The sequence below is a fragment of the Coloeus monedula genome (assembly GCF_965178545.1).
Source record: "Coloeus monedula genome assembly, chromosome: 16".
Lineage (NCBI taxonomy): Eukaryota > Metazoa > Chordata > Aves > Passeriformes > Corvidae > Coloeus > Coloeus monedula.
In genome coordinates, this window is record NC_138796.1 from 2,208,611 (window position 1) to 2,230,727 (window position 22,117).

General features: G+C 41.8%; 1 protein-coding gene across 1 annotated transcript in view; it reads left to right on the plus strand.

Annotated features, from left to right (window-relative positions):
• Positions 1 to 22,117, plus strand: part of SDR42E2 (short chain dehydrogenase/reductase family 42E, member 2) — a gene marked incomplete at both ends in the record, with an annotated part of 31,019 nt that overhangs the window by 6,341 nt on the left and 2,561 nt on the right. The window contains 17 exon segments of the mRNA XM_082292088.1: positions 726 to 791; positions 1,586 to 1,649; positions 1,972 to 2,045; positions 2,248 to 2,400; positions 3,311 to 3,498; positions 7,456 to 8,589; positions 11,867 to 11,946; positions 12,959 to 13,026; positions 13,030 to 13,311; positions 13,846 to 13,941; positions 14,920 to 14,977; positions 15,631 to 15,749; positions 16,828 to 16,903; positions 18,351 to 18,433; positions 19,673 to 19,810; positions 20,793 to 20,858; positions 21,523 to 21,586. Of these exon segments, the coding sequence (XP_082148214.1) occupies positions 726 to 791; positions 1,586 to 1,649; positions 1,972 to 2,045; positions 2,248 to 2,400; positions 3,311 to 3,498; positions 7,456 to 8,589; positions 11,867 to 11,946; positions 12,959 to 13,026; positions 13,030 to 13,311; positions 13,846 to 13,941; positions 14,920 to 14,977; positions 15,631 to 15,749; positions 16,828 to 16,903; positions 18,351 to 18,433; positions 19,673 to 19,810; positions 20,793 to 20,858; positions 21,523 to 21,586 (2,809 nt within the window).

Sequence of the window (22,117 nt, forward strand, 5' to 3'; positions counted from 1 at the left end):
TGAAAATTCCAAAAAGAGATGTACAAAATTAATGGACAATTTTAAAAGGTTTTTCTTTTTGTTCCACTGGTCATAATTGCAACAGCAATCTGAGGACTGTGAAGCATTACAGAACTGACAACGTTGCAGCAGCTGCTGCATTCACAGTTCTTGAAGGTACCAGATTTATTTACATTGGTAGGAACATACAGACAACAGGCAGACACAGGCGAACATCTCTCCGTGTGTTTTCTGTTAGTTCAGTGCTTGGAAGCCTCACAGCTGTTTTAGATTGATGTCACTCCCAGAGTCCCAGGTGTGCTTGGGGTGCTCAGGTGTTTCTGGTACTCAGAGCTGGGCAGACCCCTCATCCAGAGCACAGCCGGAACTTGACCTCAGAGCTGTGTTTGTTACATGTTGTCAGTGCTGCCCCTTCTGTTGCACTCACAAAGGTAATTCTGTGCCCTGCACATCATGAAGAACATAGTGCTCCAACAGCTGGGCTACTACAGGGGGAAACTGAGCTCTGATCTACACTACAGCATGGTTAATCATCATGAGCTCTACCACCACTGTGGGGTTACTGCAGTGAAGCCCAGTGAAGGCAGTTTGCTCTGTGTACATTCACCCTGTGCATGCTGGCATGTTGCTCACAAAATCATGACATGTAGGTAGGTATGAGAGAGACAGAAAATGCCATCCTGTGCACAGTGTTTTGTCACTGTTTTTCTCTGTTTCTTTGCCAGAGTGGTCAGGCTTATTACATCCACGATGGTGAAAATGTCATCTTCTCTGAGTGGATCGTGCCTTTGGTATGTACTGCACAGCCCTGCAGCTCCCAGCACCATGTGGGTAAAAGTCCTGTCACTGACTGACACACCAGACCAACTAAATGAAGTTCAGTGCACAGGAATTACTGAATTACTTAACATTAAACTCAGTCCTATTCTTCCTGATTATCCCAAAGTTCCACTGGTGTTAAGGGAAGTTTTGGATATATGTAACTGTGGAGTTTGGCCTTACTGCTTTAGAGGCCCAGAACCTGCTGCAGAACAGCAACATTTCATGAAGCAAACCCACAGTGCACAGCAAGCTCTGCCACTGGCACCTGGCAGGACTCTTACAGCCATCGCTTACCCCTTTGTCCCGGCACCAGCTGCAGCACAGAAGGGAAGCCCATTCAGAATCCTATCTTAGAAGCTAAAAAGACACAACACTATATTTTCAGAAATATCAGGCTGGGATTCTAGGAGCATGCCAAGGTTTGATCCTGCAATGCCATCACAGAAAATGACTGCAGTAGAACAGTGGGCCTGTATTTAATTGTAGTTCAGTATTCCAGTCTGGGTAACTTCCTTGGAAGTGGCCTTTTATTCCCCTTTACTGTACAATTGCAGATGAAGGGTGGGAGATGGACACCAAAGAATGAGAAGTGGGTTTCAATTGCATTTCTTACCACCAGTATTGACAGGGAGACTAGCTGGAAAAAAAAGTTCAGATACAAGTTTTATAAACACTCTTTTATTTTTTTCCATTTTCATGCCTCATTGATACCCTCAATTTGGTATAAGTTCCCTGTTATTCTTTCCTTTTATACCCTTTTTAGTTTGAAAAACTAGGCTACAGGAAACCTTGGATACATATTCCTGTTCTCCTGGCTCATATAGCAGGTAAAAAAAAAAGAATATGTTCTTAATTATTGTGGGTTGTTTGATTTTTTTATTCCTATGAAGCTACATAGTGGTTTTATAAAATGCAGGGGCCCAAATTGAGGGAATTATTTAACTTAACATTATTTTAATTGAGAATAATCGCTTGTGCCATGTGGTATTAATTGTACCAGATAAAGTTTAAAGGCTAGTCATAAACTCATCATGTACTCTATAAATTAAACAGTGCCTTTTACCAGCAGGAATTACAGGATGTACAATGTCAGCATTGTCTCAGTTTATTGTTACCCAGATGTCTCATTAAGTAATTTTTGTTACACAGCCACTGTGATGGAATATCTGCACCTGATACTAAAGCCAGTTTTTAGCTTCACACCTTTCTTGACAAGGAATGAGGTAAATATATAAAAAGAGATAATGTTTATATATTTCTGACTAAAATTCTCATTAGGTATGTGATACACCCTTTGGATTGTCAGCATTACAGCTCTGTTTTCTGTTCTGTTTCCATTGTAGTATCGTTGTTGATATATTCTCCTCCAAGTTCTAGAGAACTGGATATTAAAGTCACTTCCATAACTGTTCTTTTGGATTTTAGGTGTGGAATGTCACTGTAACTCACACTTTCCGAATAGACAAGGCACGAAATCAACTCGGTTACAAACCAAAGAAATTCTCATTTGCTGATTCTGTGGATCATTATCTAAAAACAAGACCTACCTGCCAAGAAGATCACACGTTCATTAAAATGGTGTTTGGTTTTGGCATTTTGTTAAGTTTGATCATTCTTTCTTTCTTCTAAAATCAAATAACCACCCACCTGTTCCAGGAAACCTCATTTTGTTTGAGTATTAATGATCTGGTTGTAGTACATTCCTCAGCCACTCTGGACTTTCTTATTCATATTACTATGATGACACCTCTCCGATCTCATTAAGAAAGAAAGAAAATAACCCAAAAAACAACTACAAAAGTGAAAACGTAGGACGTATCAGGAAATGTTCCTCAAGAGCAACACACTTACATCAAAGGAGTTCACCACAAATGGGTGCAGGAATACTTTTAATGGATCTTCATTAATTAATGGTTTCATGCTGGGAAGCATTTTCTAAAAATGATAATTCAGGAGGGTGAGAAGTTGGAAGAAGAGGAACTGTCACAGGACAACAGTGCTGTAACAAGTCCAGTAGCTCCAATGAAGAAAAGGGTGACTAAACAACTCTTCTGATGAAGCCACAGCTACAGCTACTGTCAGTCTGAGGAGCTACAGAGACCTGGGAAACAGTGCAAAAAATATGGAAAGTAAATATTTATAAATAATAGGTGATTAGAGGAATGAAAATTCTATTTATGTAAAAGTTTTATTGTGCTAAAGCTTTGTAAAAAATGTAATAAGTATCATTATGTGTGTTTGTAAATCAAATAATATGCTTTAAATGCAATAATAAATAATAACTGAACCAAATACTGTTTTTAAGGAGCTTGTGGGAAGGGGGTAGTTCAGCCAGCTGTTACTGCTCCCTGGAGTCACATTCACCACAACCCTGTAGCAGTGCTGGCACACACCATGTGTTCAGGGAATTGCATTTTGGGGTGAGCAGATGAGCCAAGGACCAAGACAGGAGTGAGAATCCAGCCTCTCTCTTTTCCTCTTTCTTAAGGCTTACATCAGTTGCTTCATGGGTGGATTGCACTATGTGAGCCACCTATACTACATGTACACACCAGGTATAGCCCTGACAAACCTTAAAGATGTTATGAGTTTTTTCTTAGGAACCAGCTTTGCTCTGACCAGCGAGTTCTCCCTCTCTTGGTCCCCACATGAATCAGGAGCGCTGGATTTGCCACGGTAGGTCATAGAAGACAGTGATGGAAAAGCTCTGCCAACTGATTATCTCCACCCTATTCATCTTGTCTTTTGTTAGCATTTTACAGGATTTTTAAGACCAGTAGGTTTATGGAGAGTCTCTCACTAAATCTAAAGAATATGCAGGAGAGCTAACAGCAACCCTGGAAGAATAAAGGTTACAGGTAAAAGACAAGGCACAGTGACAGGAAAATGCGTGAGCAACCACAATTACCGCTGCAGCTTGAGTGAGCAGTGATTTGTTTTACTCTGGTTTTTTTCTTTTCACTAAACAAATATTTCTGTGTGCAGTGAAAGCAGTAGAGTCTGCTTGATTATGGATCTGCAGTTGGAGATTATCCTTCTCCATACAAAGTGAGCTCCCACTGTACATCTTCCTTTACATCTTCCTTCAGTAGGGGCATTTCTCAGCCCTCTCTCCTATTCCTGGCAATTGACAGGAAGCTTAAAGAGGCTCTGTATATATGAGACCTTAATCCAGGTTTGATTAAAACCAGTTCAATTCATGATTTATCACTACAGAGCTGCAGCTGACCCAGCAAGTGCTGCAGGCAGGAGGTACTGTGAAAGCCTTTACTCCCTAGAAATGCAGAATAGAAAACCACAAGTGTAAAGTTACTTCCCAGTGAGAGCATTTTAGCTGCATGCAAACATTCAATTTGGTTCTAAATTACATTGCTTTTATTGGACTGGTAGCTCAGGATGCATCCCAGATTACACCAATACTTTTAACAAGAGTGCAGGCTCTGACCTTGTTTGGATGATCCTCAGTTAGGACTAACCAAGGAATTCACTGGCTTTGTGGTTTTAAGTCCCTGTGGAGTCCCATCATTTCAGTCCTGTAACACCAAACCTGTGGTTTGTTATTTTGGGTAAGATGCTTTTTACATCGCTGTTAAAACAGCACTGATTAACAATAACTGGCTTTTATTATTTCAGCCATCAACTAAGCATGCAGTTACACATCCCTTAAAATAGCCTAACAAAATATATTCAACTTTTGCCAGCCCTCAGACTACCACAACACCAATACAACGAACAACTTTCAATTGCTTTCCAGCACTCCACAGCACACTGTATTTTCTTACCTAAACCTCACATGCTTTCTTTTCCCACTCAGCACCCTAGAGTGGTAGTTCTCCCAAATACTCAAATATTGGACTTACTAAGTGTTACTTCATTAGAATGTAAAAGTCTAGGCACAGAACAAAAATTAAAGCTGTGAGCAGAAAAGTAGAACGGAGCTGACCAAGGCAGCCCCTGGAACCACTGATTCTTGTGCATCATCCCTCTTGCCCAATGTCACCCTTTGTTCAGCCAAATGCTTCCTTATTACAGGCAAACTGATCATTGTCACTCCTGGACAGGAAACATCGTGTTGAAGTCCTGCAATGGAAACACTAAGTGCAAAACAATCTTTTCATTCAGTACTTAAGAGGACGAGCCAATAATTCTTATTTATTTCATTAGTGTTTCCAATATTCATTTTAATATCAGCATCAGTGCAGTAACTGGAATTTCCTGTGAATAGAGTAACAGTAATAAAAAAGTTTCCCAGACTATTTTACTACTAATAGACTTGTTCTTCCTTCAAAGTATATTCCACAATAAACCAACAGATGCAAACATAAACTAGGGATATTCTTCTGGGATAAGAAAATTTCTTCCTGAATATTTCTTTACAGTGCTTCCCTGAACTGCAAGCTTCCCCTTCAATCACAGCCAGTTTTTCAGAATAAACCCCAAGTTCAATTTTTAAGAGCAACAAGAAGTTACTGCATGTCCATATTAGCCCACCTTTCAAGAAACACCTCTTCCTCATTCTCAATATCCATTTTCCACATCTTCAGTTTTCTATTCTTCCTCCCTAAATTCCCCATATGAAATAGGTCAGATAAACAACCATCTTTGGAGGGTCAAAACATTCAACCCCTTATATTGGTTATAGCTTAATTTGACTTTTCCAACAACAGATAACAATCTGTGAGATCAGACAGTTCCTTCTCGTTGCTGTTGTTTGCTTGTTTCCAAACTAAAGGCAACCACAACAAAACACTCCCATGGTAGAAGTTCCCTTAGAAGTTCCACATTAAATTCACAGTCATGTTCAGACCATAACACTCACTGAGCAAATGCAAGTGGCAACAAGATGTTGTAGAATGGGTTAAAAATGAGGAGATGAAAGATACTTCAGACTACTACTTGCAGGGAGAGAGGAGGGGGAGATAATCACCTTCAGTTTGCACCTCTTCTTCAAGCATACTTGGTGTAATAAATTTCACTACAGCTACACAGTTCTGAAGTATTTTTACTAAATCTGTCAGAAGAATACAATTAGCACCAAAAAGTTTCAAATTACTGAAATTACAGCTTTGATATTCAAATAAAGGATGTGCAGCCCTCTCAGACATAGCAGCTACAAAGTCGTCTGAAAATACCCTCATCTCATTTGAAATACCCAACGCCCCAGCCATGCTGCAGTACTGTCAAACCAAACACAGGAAAGGGAACAGAAAATCGGACCCTACAGTGAGTCTGAGTGCAGGTTCATGTGCCTCTTGCTCTCTGCATGTGCCGATCTGCACACCTTTACTGCTGGTGGCAGTAACTGATCTCGGTGCAGCCACCACTGCGCTCCCCACCCCCACACCCTCATTTTCACTTGCTCTTGCTCTTCAACAGATTCTGAACACTTCACCACTTGTGAGGACTTTTTATAACCCTAAAATTCCACATATTAGAACCTACATTGGAAAAATTATCTACAGGCTTGCTTGGCTTTCTAAGATGATTCTTATGCAACACAAGAAGAAAAAGCAAGCCAAAAAAAGAAATCCCCACACAAATGGTCAACACAGAAATAGCTCCCTCAGTTTAACCACTGATGTAAGCTGCAGCCACAATGGTTTTAAGGATACTGGCGATTTTTCTGCTTCTGTCAACATTATCACATTTGTATTTAGTCTCCCATCCATGTGACCAAAAAAAGTAAATAAATTCTACAATGAAAAGATTACACAGCCTGTAAGCAACGTCTTGCTGTAGAACACACCACAGCTGACACCCCACTTCTCTCCCCAAATGAAGAGCCAGAACAGCTCTGTGAGAACTTCTTTCCCTTCAGTAAGCAGTGCTTTAAAGCTTGTTCGTTTACTTGAAGACTGTTGCAAGAGAGACTCAAACAAGGCTAACTTAGCAATTTTAATATAAAGCAAGCTTTCACCAAAAGTACTGTACGTCATAACTCTATACCTTTAGACTCTTAAAGACACATTTGTTTTCTCCAACCATTTGTTCACCTTTTCACTGAACTATTCTCCTTTCTTTCCTTGAAATGGTTGATAATACTCTCAAAAGAGAACTATGTAAGTAACTGCAAATTGAGCAGCCTTGCTGCCAGCTTTTTAAGTTTACTTCCATGTGCTTAAGAAATTCATTAAGCTTATTTACCAGCTTTACTTTCTGTAAATATCACAACTGGCTATCAGATTGAAGCATCCCAAGCTAGGAGGATGCACCAATAGGCCCACCTCAGCCTTATGTCAGGTAGGAATGAAAATTTCTCATGTCACTGCTAAATGAAATTTAAAAGTACCAAAAAGTGTCAGTTCATTAGCTATCACAGCTCTGGGGAATAAGGCATGGTCCTAACGGTATAGAATAACCTGTGTGAAGTGATTCCATTACCATCAGGAAAAAATGTGAGCAGTAAGGATTGAGGTGAAGTGAGATCACACGAGCATGAAACAGTGCCAAGAGTCTCCAAGTTTTAGGGCTCTCACCTGCACTACTCTTCACTATGAGGCACCTGTATGGGCACTATGTGACAACAGTGTCCCCACACCACGGGGCCCATTAAAACCAAGGTAAAACGACTTGCAAGCAGTATCTGCGGAGACGGCTTTCTGTTAAAACAAGGAATTCGTCTGTCCCTCCCAGGGTCCCCTGCCCATGGCCCCGGAGAACCCCTCGATGCCGGGTGTGCCCGCGTTGTCGGGAGGCCCCCGGCGGCCGCGGGGCTGGCACCGGGCACGGACACCTCAACCCGGTGCTATCGCCTTTCGGCCCCTTGGCGAACGCTCCCCGAGCGCACGGCCCGCCCTCGGCGTTCACGGGACGGGGTTCGCTGCGCTCCAGCCCGGCGCCCCGAGTCCTACAGAGGCAAAAGACGGACCGCGACCGCCGCCGGCGCAGCCCCGCCCGCCCAGGGCCGCTCCCCGGCCGGGTCTCCCCAGCCCCGGGCAGAGGCACCTGCGGCCGGGCGGGACCCCGTTCCCTACCCTTGGCACCCCGGGGCCGCGGGTCACGGCTGCTCTCCCGCAGCCCCTCGCTGCCGTTCTCCCTCCCTTCCTCCCTCCCGGAGACACGGACACAGCGCCGTGTCCGGACGCGCAGCGCCGGTACCTGTGCCAGGGAGATGCCGCGGCCGCGCTGCTCCGGCCGGGCCGCAGGAAGGACGCGCCGGGCCCGCCCCTCGCCTCACAACTTCGGCAACGGCCCCAGCCGGCCCCGGGCAAATCCCGGCACCGGATCCGCGCCCGCCCGCCGGACGGAGCCGGAGCCTCCCCCGCGGCACACGGCAGCGCAGCCGCGCGCAAAACCGGGCGCGGAGCGCGGGAGCCGGAGCCTGCTCGAGGCAGCTGCAGCGAAAACCCGGAGCCGGAATCCTCGGCCTGACACGGTGACCAGCATCCCCCACTGCCAGATCCCGGCCTCTCCCTCACCTTCCCTGTTGGCCCTGCTTCTGCTGGGGATGCTTCCAGCATGGCAAACGGTTACAGTTCTCCAGTCTAGTCATGACACAGGTGGGGGAAGTCCCAAAACAGGAGGTGAACCAGGTCTGGGCTCAGTTGCAAAAGAATTGGGCACAAGGCCCAGGAGGAAGCAGCACATGAGCCCAGCAGGATGTCCTGACCTGACGCATCCTCACAGCAGTGAGGAGCTCCCCTGGGCTCGGCCTCCTGCTTCCCTCCACTCACAGGAAATAGATGCCTGCCCAGGCAACTCATGGCTGTACACGTCCTTCTGTCTGTCTGCTTGTACTCAGGGGAACAGTGGCTCTTCTGGGGGAGGGTAACCAGAAGAAAGGGATGAGCAACTCTTATGGTGGGAGAACCTATGAGACACCACAGGCAGCAAGAGACTAAGCTCTGTCCAACCTGGCCTTGGACACTGCCAGGGATCCAGGGGCAGCCACAGCTTCTCTGGGCCTCCTCCCAGGGAGGAATTTCTTCCCTACAAAATGACCTCAGCCATTCCTGCTGGAATCTCCCACATCCAGACAGGCTCCTCTCTGAGGGCTGGTGCTCCAGCTCAGCATTTGTGCTCCTGGTGAGGCTTTATTTCCTGATTTTCACTTACAACAACCTTACTTTAAAATCAGGAAATGATGTTTCTCTGGATAACTGGATGATCCAGCCTTTGTCCTTTACTCATCACATCTGCTGTTTCATTTGTTACTCTGCAACTTTTACTAGGAATATGCGCCATAAATATACATATTACAGTTTTATTACTTCAGAATTCTTTGAGCTTCTTACTGATATCTAAGCTCTTTCTGTTTATTTCTAAAATACATTCCAGCTCCTCAGCTGAAGCATTAATCAATATTTTGGCTAACTCAGGACCATGACAGGATGGCAAGGACTCCCCACAGTGCATTTCTCAATCCTGGTGAGCTTGGATTTAGAATAACACATATGGATAGCAGCTCTCCAGCCCAGCTCCCTATCTCAAACTTTGCCTTGACAAAAGGAAGGCACTTCCCTCTACCCTGCTGCCCTGCCAGCCCAGCCCCAGCTGAGGTGTCTGCTTGTGCAGAGTCATTGTCCCAGGAGATTACAGCTGAATCCCTGTTAGGGTGAATTTCAACTCTGCCTGCTGGATTTGCAGAGATTAACAGCAAAGCACCTTAGCTCTTGCTCTGAGCTGGAGTTTCTCAAGTGCAGAGTTTAAAATTCCAAAGGGGCACTGAAACTGGACAAGCTGACCACTTAATCACCTTGCACTGTAAACTGACATAAGCCAATTAACTTTACAGGCGAAAAGAGTCTAAGCTGGTGTCAAAAGAGGCTGTGAGAGTTGTTGCAGCTGCTGTCTTCTAAAATCCACATAATCTGCAGCCAGGAAATATCTACAAGTGGTATTTATTTCCTCACTTTAAAGATCACATCTCAATTTCCCCTTCTGCCTCTGAGAAAAACAGCACCATAAGAAAGCCAGAAACGGAGGTTTTTCCTACTGGCCTGGAGGATCCAGCATCACCACATCTAACCCTGGTACATTGGGAGTGCTTTTTGGAAGAACTTTCTTTATGATCACTGTATTTTGATGATTTTAATCCCAGGAGCTTTTATTCAAAGGGAAGATCTCAGTAGGGACTGCTCTGGGAGCTGTGGTAGAACAGAACAAAGGAAAAGGGAGCTACCAAAGGAGAGCAGTGGCAAATAAATGCAACAAGTTTGAACACTTGGTGTGCCTGGATAACTGAGGGGGGGGAGAAAGGTTAGAGCAGCCAAGCTAGGAACCCAAAATTCCTGGGGGAAAGAGCAGCATTTCTAATGAAAGCCCTGTTTGTCCTGCACCTGGAAAACAAAAGCAGGCACTATTTAACATGCAAGACACAGCCTGGCACTCAGAACACCTTCCAGCAACGTGCCTGAGTGTGGCAACTTTGCAGCCCTTGGAAAAGTGTTCAGTCAGGAAGGAACTGTTCTAAATGTACTGTGGTATTGGCTTTTCGCATGTTCCATCATTGTTAGGAATGGATTGTGATGGTGGTTTTTTCATGTTCCTTAATGTTAGAAAAGCTTTGCCTGGGTTCTGTAATGTAATGCTGTAGAATGTCTGTAGTTTGGGTGCTCAGTTTGGCAAGGACTGGGGGGGTCTTCACATTCCTGGAAAATCTTATCAGAAGAAAAGAACCCGAAACCAGACGGAATGGAGCCAAGGAAAAAGATAAGACTGATAAGATGATACTCAGCAACTCCAAAGAATTAATGAATGATGCATAACGGTGATGAATACGAAATACTCCATGTACTTTTAAAGCCGTTCTTTTGGATATAAAGCTGTGCCTTTGGATCTCTGCTGAAGCACCCGGCCATAACACCCTTTGTGCTGCTATCTCCTAATTGTCCCTTTTATTAAACTTTCCTTAAAATTTTACAAAGATTGAAGCTCGTTTTTCACAGAACCAAGGGCACAGTAAATTTGGGGAACAGCAGGTGGCAATGTCACTGAATCAGCCTGGGGCTGGTTCTATGATCACACCTGGATTTACAGTTTCTGTCATTTTGGACATAAAGTTATTGCCTGGCCACGATTCTACTGCTCAGTGATGCTCCAACAGGACCTGTGAAGATCTTATTTGTGTCATTAAAGTCAGACTCACCATGTGGCAATAATGTCAAGGAAAGCTGGCCCACAGACCAAAACAAAGCTGGTAGGCTACACTGGATGTCAAATGGGACTGGCAAATAATCTCGATTTCAGTTTACTTACAGAAACGCAAACTTAAAAATAAGATAAACACCCCTTAATCTCACAACTACAATCTGAGTTGTTGCTAGTCAAAAATAAGTACTTCGTTGCAGCATATGAACCATTCCAGGTGGAGACAAAATTCAAACTCATTTTAGCATCCTTTCCTTTCATGTTGTAAAACTAAAGAATATCAGCTGTGGTGCTCAGGTCTCTCCCGTGGCTGGAGAGCACCATTCAACCAGATCTTAACACCACGTGATTTTAAAGCATTCGTCAATCACATCTTAACCCCCAGGACCAGAAATGCACTTTTCCAGCAGTTTTCTTGGTATTATTCAGCTTTTCTCAGGATGAGGCCACTGAGTTTTTCCCCAGACCTGGATGGCCTCTGTAAGAAAGATAAATCAATGTACTGAAGCTTCAGTACCAGCTGGGAATAGCCATCTCTCTTATTTCTGTGGGTCTTTACTGAGTCTCAGTTTAAGCTGGCTCTTGTTTGATTTACTCCTATTCTAACACAACTGCAGTGTGTCTTTAAGTGATTAAAATTTAATGAACGTTCAGACATGGCACAGGTGTAAGGAAAGAGGTAAACGTGTTCAAAGCTTGACTTCTGCCTGGAATGGGTAACTGAAATTCTGCATCTCCTGACCCTTTTCACACCCTCCCAGGCTCGAATGACCACCGGGAGGCTCAGGTGGAAAGGGACCTTAGCGCTTATTTGTTTATTTGCGCCTCTTTGGATACTCCTGCTGTTTCACAGGTGTCTCAGAAGTTCTGCATCTCTCTGAGCCATGTCCCACCACCGACTGTCCAACCAGTAGGCAGGAAGTGGTGGTTTTTTCCTGAACAACCTGTTCAACAGGTACCTCAGTGTGGCCGGAGCCCTCGCTACCGACAGGATGCTTTTGAGCAGCAGTCACAACTGTGTGAAGACACTTGGAGGTAAGAACCACCACAGGACGCTGTGGGATCCCTGGGACGCTCTGGCAACCCAGGAATACCGTGACATGCTGTGGGATCCCCAGGACGCTGTGGGCTACCAGGACGCCGTGTGACGAGCAGAATCCCAGGGATGCTGTGGGACGAGCAATATCTCAGGAAAGTTGGCAATCCTAAAGCTGCTGCCAGATGAGTGGGACCCACGGGTGCTGTGGGGGCCTGGGGGTGCGGTGCGATGTCAGAGATGCTGCGGGGCCGCTGCGGGGCTGTTGGAGGGGCCGGGCCGGACGCTGCTGCCCGGAGCGGCTCCCGCGGCCGCTGCCCGCGCCCGGCCCCGGTGGCCCCGGTGGCCCCGGGCCACAACGGCCACAACGGCGGCGGCCGCGGGAGCCGCCCGGGGCCGCGGGGACGGGCGGGGGCCCGGCCCGAGCACGAGTCCCTGCGCTGCCGCCCGGCCGATTTGCAAGTGAGATGCAGAGAGCCCTGGCGGGACTCGGGTGGCTTTGAATGTTTAATTGCGGCCGGGGCACGGACGGGGGTGTCGGAAAGAGTCGGTAGTCACAGCCTCTGAAATGTCCTGACTGCCGGTGAGGAACCCCTGGAAGGGCAAGAACCCCCATGTTCAGGAAATAAGTGATTCACTATCATTTTTTTGTTAATGCAGTTATTAACCTTTTCTATAGCACAGCAGCTATTTTATTCGAGTTCCCCTCAAGAGCAAGGGATTTGATAGCCTTGTTCTCTGAAACACCTTCTAAAGTTATAACATAAGGATCAGGCATCCCTCTTCCCTTCTGAAATCGTCATCTATCTCAACTCCAGCACTGCCAGTGATAACAACTCAGCATATTCTTAATTTATGTTCAGCTGCTGGTACTTAGAAAGAAGCTGGAAATACCACTTCTCTCAGACGTCTGCCTTGGCAGTAAACTGGGGACTGTAAATTCTGTTTTGCTTTTGTCTTTATCTCTCTTAAACAGGTTGCATTAAAGTCAGATTTTGCTGCTGTGAATAGATCTTGTTAACATGAAATTCCCTGAAATTGTCTGCATCCAGGAGTGCTATGGAGCAATTTTCACCATGTAGGAGGAATTGTTGCATGTATCTGGTACTGCCAGGCAGTATTTCATTGACACAAAACCTACAATGAGTGTAGTAGCAACACCCTCTCGTGGAATCTCTGACTGCGAATGGAACAGAAATGCTGGAGCACACAATAAAATCCATATGAGAGCCGTGGTGACAGGAGGTGGTGGCTATTGTGGATACAAGCTGGGATGTGCTCTTGCCAACATAGGAGCTTCTGTTGTTCTGTGTGACATACACAAGCCTATGTGGCTGATTCCCAATGGAGTGGCGTGGATCCAGGTATGATAAATAATATTTTCCGAACAGTCAAGGTTATTTCATTTTCCATAATGCCTTTTCTGCAGTGTCTTACTAGTTTTCACAGAATCCAAATACCTAATTGCCAATAATTTCAAATTTCAGTCACCTTTTTAACTGCGTGAATATCCCACATGAGTTTTGGTGAATGGATTTTAGTATATCTGAAATCAAGAAACCAGCAAAACCTGTAATGAACAGAGCAGTTTCATTCCTGACTCCTGAGGATCCTGCCCTCATGTAGGCCTTAGTTTAACCACCTGTAGAATAAACACTGGAGTATTGTGAACCTTAATGAATGTCTTTAAAGTCCTTTGGGTTGTATGGAAGACATGTATAATTATCAGCAAGTACTGAGGTATGCCCAGTTTTGAGTTTTGAGTCCCAGGACATACAGCAAGTACAGTTCTATATATGCATTATATATATGGATTCCCTCTGTGCTAACCCACTGTATGACAAATGTTCACCTGCAGCTTTGATTTCAAATCAAATGTCTTTTCTTATGTATTACAGACAGATATCAGGGATTACAATGCCATACTTGCAGCCTGTGAAGGGGCCGACTGTGTGTTTCATGTAGCTTCATATGGAATGTCAGGAACAGAGCAAGTGAGTCCACATAGTTTTGGTTTTTTCTGTGTGACTGCCCACACTGAGGGTGAGAGACTTGATGTTGTAACACTGTATGACAGATTTTCTCTCTTATTGCCCTGGTGTTTTGGTAAATTGCTCTGTGCAAACTGGAGTGCCAGCTGCAAGCAGGCTGCTTGCAGAGTGATTTCCTCTCCATTAGAGGCTCCACTTGGGAAGGTGTTTGAGATGGAAATGGCATTGAAAAGTTCTGAAATGTTGTGAAGATAAAAGAAAGGACAAGGGAGGCTGGTTCCCTCCAAAACCCTGATCCTTCCCTAAACCTTCACAGGTTTAAGGTGTAAGGTCACTTGGAAGAATAAAACCTGAACTAAATTATAAATTATTTCATATATCTGAATTATAACAATAACAGCATTTCAAGTCTTTAATTGTTTGCCATTGGGTAAAAAGCTGCAAGGATGCACTTGATGTAGGACTCAGAGTCACAGTTTTATAATTAGAGTTACAAGCACACGCATACACACACACAAACAAACACAACCCTTTCTTACCTTATTTAATAAGAGGAACTTCAGTAATTAACCCTGTCTGGATAGAACAGCTCACTCAAAGTTGTTTGCCACTGAGCAATGCATAATTAGAATTGCTCTGGTTAGAGGCAACTGGTCACTGAAGTGCTACTGAAACACAGATATTTAACATACTGCTGCAAGATATATAATAACTAGACATATATATTTTAGAAGCACCACAATTCTCTTTGCTTCAAGCAAACTAGTCTGTAAAAATACAAGAAAAATACAGGTATAGTTTAAAAATAATGATTAGAGTGATGATTAGTAATTCAGACTACTGCTTAGTCTGAAACAGCAGTCTAAATTACATTTTTAATAATTAAAGCACTAAATTATGTTTATTTGGGAATATTTATAACATCCCCCATTGAATTTAATATGTATTATTTTTAAATGCACAATTTCTTTCTTTTCTTAGTTGCATAAAGAAGAGATTGAATCTGTAAACATTAACGGGACAAGATTCATCCTTAATGGTAGGTATTTAACTGTGCCATTAGGTGTTAGTACAGCATATCAAATATCATATACCATTTAGAGAAAGCCAGTTAGCCTTTTTGGCACACTCTATTTGTTACCAACTACTTTACATTGTTGGCAGAAGATGAGGAAACACATCACGGGGGGGGATATGCTCAATCCTGCCATGAAGCGTGATATGAGAGCCAGCACTGTAGTTACTACTTCAGCTTTTCAACACCTTGTTTGACTGATGTGGGAATCTGTATCCATGTAAGGAGTTAACCAATTCCCTGTGTATCTTGTAGCAGCTAACCTGGTTGCTAATACCTTGTGCACAGGCAGTGGGCAGCCCTTGAAGCAGAAGGACTTCTGCCCTGATGCCCAGCTCAGCATGTGCCAGAGAGTAAAGCACTTGCTTCTACACTGATGTCTTCCCTTTAATTATGCTACACTTTGCATTTCAACTCACCCAGTCACAGAATGGAAGCATTGCTTCTACACTGATGTCTTCCCTTTAATTATGCTACACTTTGCATTTCAACTCACCCAGTCACAGAATGGAAGCATTTTCTCTTTTAAGATTTGGCACTTTCTTAGAAAAAACATCACACAAACTTTTTCCCCATATAATTTTCCAGTAATTAATTGACTTTCTACATTGCTACAGCCTGCAAACAGCAAAACATCCCTCGGCTGATCTACACCAGCTCAGTGAATGTGGTGTTTGGAGGGCTTCCTATTGAAGACGGGGATGAGGAATCTTTGCAATATTTCCCAATTGACAAGGTATTTTGTTGTAGTGTATTTTCAAATTTCCTCTTTGTTTACTTTCGTGTTTCTGAAAAAGCCTGGAATTTTTATGACAGTGTTTTGCCAGATGCCAGAATCCAGGCACAAGAAAGGCCAGGTGGGATGAGAGTTTGAGCAACCTGACCCTGCCCATGGAAGAGCAGTTTGGAATGAGATGATCTCTGAAGTCCCTTCCAACCCAAATCATTCTGTGATTCTATGAAAGAAAAAAGAAAACTCTTTACACTCTTTGAAGATACTATTCACAACCTTGGCACATCAGTTTTATATACCTCAAAGTATATATTTCTTTGTTTTCCTATTAAGGCCTTGATTTTGGAAAATAACTTGCACAATGTATGTCACATTAACATCAGGGATATTCCACCTGGACATGAGGATTGTGTTATATGGCTTGGTTTCTCTTTAGCTATTTATTATCAATATGATTTTTTTGGTTTTCCCTGATTGAGGATGACATATATTGAATGTAGAGCTGATCTAGAAAAGCAGCCTATTTTTATATGGTTTTATTGTATTTAATTAAAAAAGAGAAAGTACTTCTGGCTGCTTTGCACACACAGTTGTTTTTTGTGTGCCTCTTCTCTCCATCAAGTACTTCACAGTCTTTCAAGAAGTAGAGATGGAGAGAAAATATTAATAATATTTTTAATAACATTTTTGAATAACATTTTTTCTGGGACAATGCCACATCGAAGTGGACAGGATACTTCAGACCAAGTGTAATGACTTCAAAACTTGGCTTTTGACTTTTCCGTTACCTGAAGAAATCCAGATTACAAAGTAGTGATCAATTACATTCCTGGCAGCATTCAAAGCATACATATATTTATTGTTTCTCAAATGTGCTGAAATTAATTAAACAGATTTGCATACACAAAAATGCTTCCTTACCCTAGAAATATTCATGTTTTACCCCGAACCTAATACCCCACAACTTCTGTATTTTGAGGTATTTGTTGCCATCTGCTAAGTAAAGACTAGTGAAGAAGAGATGCCTCTCTGCCCTGTCATTTCAGGAACAGATACAAATATTTTTGCTTTTTCTCTGTAGCTCGTTGACCATTATTCCAGAACCAAATCAATTGCAGAACAAATGATACTAGCAGCTAATGGATCTCCACTAGCAGGTACTTTTGTCTGAGCATGAATTCATAGTAGAATTTACTACTCCTCTTCTTGTTCATCCCCAAAATCCTGTGTCCTGTATCAATCCTTAGTAGACAAGATTGCCCAGCAGTTATGAAATTAACTTACCAAGCCTCTCTCACAAACAAAAGTATTTTCACTTAAAAGTTACTTTTCATTGGTTTTAAGTTCCCACAATGTCTGTAAAGGGTTTTAGCATGGTAGCAGTAAGTTCCATATGTTAATAAAAAATAATAAGAAAGCTATAAATTAAACAAAACCAAGTATTTAATGTCACTGTCTCATGCAACATAAGTAAAACATGAATGCTGATTCAATTGTTACGTACCACACACCCCCTCAAGTTATATATTAAAATCTGAAATAGCCACCTGAGCCTAGAGCCTGGAATTATTTATTAGTGCTTCCCAAAGTTTTCCATGCTGAGGAAGCCAGTTATACACTTGAATACTTAAGCTCACCTGTGAGATACTATAACTGCCAGTGCAAAACAAATTAATGTAAAGTGCAACATGATTCTATGTGACCAAGTGATACTGAGCTAAATTTAGCTGTGGACAACTTACAGGAAAGACTTTTCACTTGATACTTGCAGAGGGCTATAAGGGGTAGAAAGTCCATGATGGGAATTCCATCCCAACAAAATTATTTGGTTTAAAATAAGAAAGGGGTTTTTTTTCCCCTTTTATTTCCTTAGCAGCACTTCCCATCAAAGCCCCTCCTAATTTTGGGACCAATACACATTTCTGCATTTGTCAATGAAATTAGAACCACTCAGTGTTCCAAACATCCCATTTTGATCCTGTGCCATAGCAAGACTGAGTATTTTATATGTTTACAAGTACTAAGAACAGTTATTAGCAGGTGATGGAATAACCAACTGATGTACTTGGGAAGATTGGACTTTTATGATCCCACTGAAATTGTCAAGAGCTTCTACCTCCCTCCAGTGGGAGCTGCACCTGCTGTTGAAGGAACATTTCAGTTCTACCTTGTACTGCTAACAAGTCACTGCTTCCCATCAATAGTTTTGTGTGGGATTAGTTGGTTTCATTCCACTATCCAATATATTTTCAAATAATCTGCTCACTTCAGCAAACTCATCACCACAGTTGGCACATTCATTCACTGCTCTGGCACAGAGACAAGGGACTGATCAGAAAGTGATTTTTAACTATCTGGTATTTTCTAGCAACACAACTATGCTTGCAAGACTTCTTTGAATCTTATCTTGCTGTTTTGCATGCTCTGATTCTCCCAATTTAATATCCAGCTACCAATGCAGAACCTTTTGGTATGTATTGTTTTTTAAGGTTGTGAAATGAATTTATTTCAGAGTAAGTTCTGCTGCCACAGCCTTTGGTTCATCCAAACATATAATGTAGTCATGTGAAGGTCTCTTAAGAATGGTCTTATCCCATGTTCTAGGAGGTGGAATGCTCCATACGTGTGTTCTTCGCCCACCAGGAATCTATGGACCAGAAGAGCAGAGACACTTGCCAAGGCTAGCAGTATGTCATCTGAATTTTTTAACCAGCAGAGCTTTCTATGATATGGATAAAAAGCTGAAAGGAGCATCACTTATTTTTATTATAAATTGACTGGTCTTACTGGGTAGCAATTCAACAATTCAATTGTCTGCTGAGGATATTATAACTTTTTTTAACAAGCATTATATCTGTAAAGAGTGTAGATTTAAAAAGCCTTTTTTTTTTTAAATACAAACACATGAAAATCCAGCTTTATAATGTAATGATTACTGTAAGATTCAGGCCAATCCATGAAATTTCAAATGTCTGTTTACATGCAACTTACACCAAATGGTTTAAAATATTAATGAAAAGGGATACAGCAAAATATCTTATTTCCACTCTCAACTATTAACAGCTTTCACTGTCCAATGAAGCAGGATCCAGAGCTGGAAGCACCCTCTGGTACAGCAGGTTACTGAAGGGCAGCAGCTGAGGTGTTCACATTTTGCTCTTTTTCACTGGCTTTTAAACTGCAAGGCCAAGAGATGATGTTTGGAACATGATCCCTGTAGAATTCTGTGAGCCAGTTATTTTAAAAGAATTAGCGTAATATAAAGTTATGCACAGCTGTCAGGAAATTACAGATTCAAGTTGACCATATAATAAATATTTTTGGTTTGTGGCCGAGGTAGGAAATTATATTAGAGTCAGCTAAAACATACTTTATCATCTTGTAAATAATTTTAAGAATGCAGAATGTCATTTCAGTTAAATCTGAGATGGGTTTTTTAGCACCTTTAAAAAAATATAATATTTTTAAATGTCTATTTGATTTTGAGCTTATTTGTTTTGAGCCAATTTTAAGGCATTATGCAACTGTCATGTTTTGCAGTATCTAAAATTCACCTATTTAATGAAAATGACACTTTCCTTCCAGCCAAAGTGTACCTTCCAGTTTTTCCTAGCCAAAGATATTTGATAAATTTGATCCAATTTAGTGAACACTTTTGATCCACTTAGAAGAGTATCTTACTTTTCCATACAATATTTTACTTATCCCTAGAACAGACTTGTATTTTTTGTAAATTCAGGACATATTGCAATACATTTTTTTACATTTTCTCATGAGAAGTTCTCTTGAATATTTTTAATTGATTCATGTATTTTATTTTTTTTTTTTTTAAGTAGAGATAAACCTACATTTATCTGGACAAGAAAGTGCACTTTACCTCATTCTAAAACCCATTTTGCTTTGGTTTCATGTTTGTTTGTCTACAGAAGATTATTGAGAGAAGGCTACTTAGCTTCAAGTTTGGGGACCCTACTGTTAAAATGAACTGGATACATGTTGAGAATTTTGTACAAGCTCATATTCTGGCTGCTGAAGCTCTCACCCCTGAAAAGAGCTACATAGCTGTAAGTACACAGTAAAAGCACCACAGATTTCTTGTGACAGTGGATCCTGCCACTGTATCCTGTGCTATAGTAACCAGTGCAGTAATCAGTGTTACTGTCCTTCAGCTTACATTGTTGTCTGTGTTTTCAGCTGATAAATGTGCTATGAGCAATGTGGGATGGGGCACAGTGTTAGCTGTTGGCGTTGGTTCAGAGATGGAATATTCAGTTCTGTAAGAATAGCTCCATCTTTGCATTTTTAAAATTTAATATCTGTCGTTTCTGGAAGATGAGCAAAGAATGTTTGCCATGTTGGAAATGAAACTGCAAGTTCAGGCAGATTCATCCCATTCCCCTGTACAGGTCCAGATTTAATGTTCTGAACTGTGATGGTCAGTTCTTCCCATACCGTGTGCCAACAGAGGCACATTTCATTTGGGTTCATTGCTTTCAAAACCAGTTACAACTGTTCTCCTCCTTGTAAATCAGGTTTTTATTCACCTGAAGCACTGCCCTGAGAGTAAATTAAAAAGAGTTTCAAAGTAGATTAAACTACTTTTTCTAAAAGCAAAAGGAAAGCAGGAACGTAGACCTTGGCTACACAGGGGTCTTCTGGATTCCAGTGAGCCTTAACTAGACCCAGAGCAGAACGTGTTCCACCCTCTGGTGAACACCTGCCAGCAGCACCAGGAGATCCAGCACCACCCCCAGTGGTGTCTCTGCACAGTCAGTACAGCCACTCTGATACAGCACAACTATAATAAATCATTTACTCCAAGGCATGTTAATCACACAAACCACTTGGTCACCAATTTCTTTGCACACAACAGTGCAACTGATTGAAACACAAGCAGAGAGTTTGTGACCTGTGTGTGCATCCACTCATACTTGATATTGCTGTGTTATTTTTAAGCTATTCATAAGGAGTGAGATAAAGAAAAAGAAGTGAATATATATGCAGTATTATTTTTGCTGACTTATCTCTTCTTTACCTCTTCAACAGAGTGGCCAGGTGTATTTCATTCATGATGGCGAAAAATCCAACCTTTTTGAATGGTTAACTCCACTTGTATGTGCAATATTAATCTTCAAATACATCAATTTCTTTAACTGTATGCAACTCCAGCTTTTGTGTGCATGTTACATTTCGTATGTTTGTTTTGGACGTGAGTTCCACATGGAACTCTCTGAATGTGGGTTTAATTCCTGCTTGAATTTCAGTGTGATCAGCACTGTAACAAAGCTCACCCAAAATACTACATTAAAGCAAATGTCTTCCCTGAGGCCAAAGGACCATTTACACCAGCACCCTGTCCTGAGCTGTTATTGTCTTCATTTTTGGGGCATGCAGATGGGAATAATAGGTACTTTGGGTGGGCAAAAAATATGTCTTAAGTATTCAACTACTCATTCGTTTCAAAATACCATTTTATTGTTAATGATAGGCTCAAAATCCTAAACATGTCATGATGTTAAATTAGGTATCAGCCCACCATGACATTTCAAGTAATTATTATAATTTTTTTTCCTTCTTTTAAGACTGACATTTGAAAATGACATAGTGTCTGTGGGTGACATTTAACTGGAATCCCCTTAAAAATTAAAAATAGTAAGAGCAATGATTATTTTTTCTCTTTTAACAGTAAATATTTCCACAAATATCTTCTATATAGAAACTTTAAAACTTGTTTGAAGTTTCTGGGGTTTTTCATTTTTTAAAAAATTTTTTTCAGTTTGAAAGATTAGGTTGCAGTAAGCCATGGATACGTATTCCTACTTCCTTCGTTTATGCATCAGGTAAAATATTTTATCAACATTTCTCTTTCCTGTCCATGCTACCCTCATTCCTAATTGTAATATAATATTGTTTCATTTTATTTGCCCACAATTTTTATTTTCATGTATAAAAACAATATGCTGTGGCCTCACCTAGTGTTCAGCAGTGTGAAATTCAGCTCTGTGCAGTATGTTGAAACCAGAATGATCTCTTATTCAAGTTCCACTAAAACAGGTTTTATGTAGGACCTAACAGATTTATAACTTTGTGGAGTTAATTATAAAAAAAGTTAAATGTAAAATTCCATGACTTTATGAAATATGCTGAAGAATATCTGCTTTGCTGCATGGGTAAATGTCTTGTTCTCTCTAGAATCAAATCCCCTGTGCAGCTCAGACATAATCCAACTGAGTTCTCTGTCACTATATTTTCTATGAAGCCACATGACCTTTTCAGTGGATCTGTGCCCAACCATACAAACCCTTTTCCCACAAGCATGATAATTAAAATTAAATCCAGCCCCTTGTGAGCAAGTAGTCTTGATGGTGTTA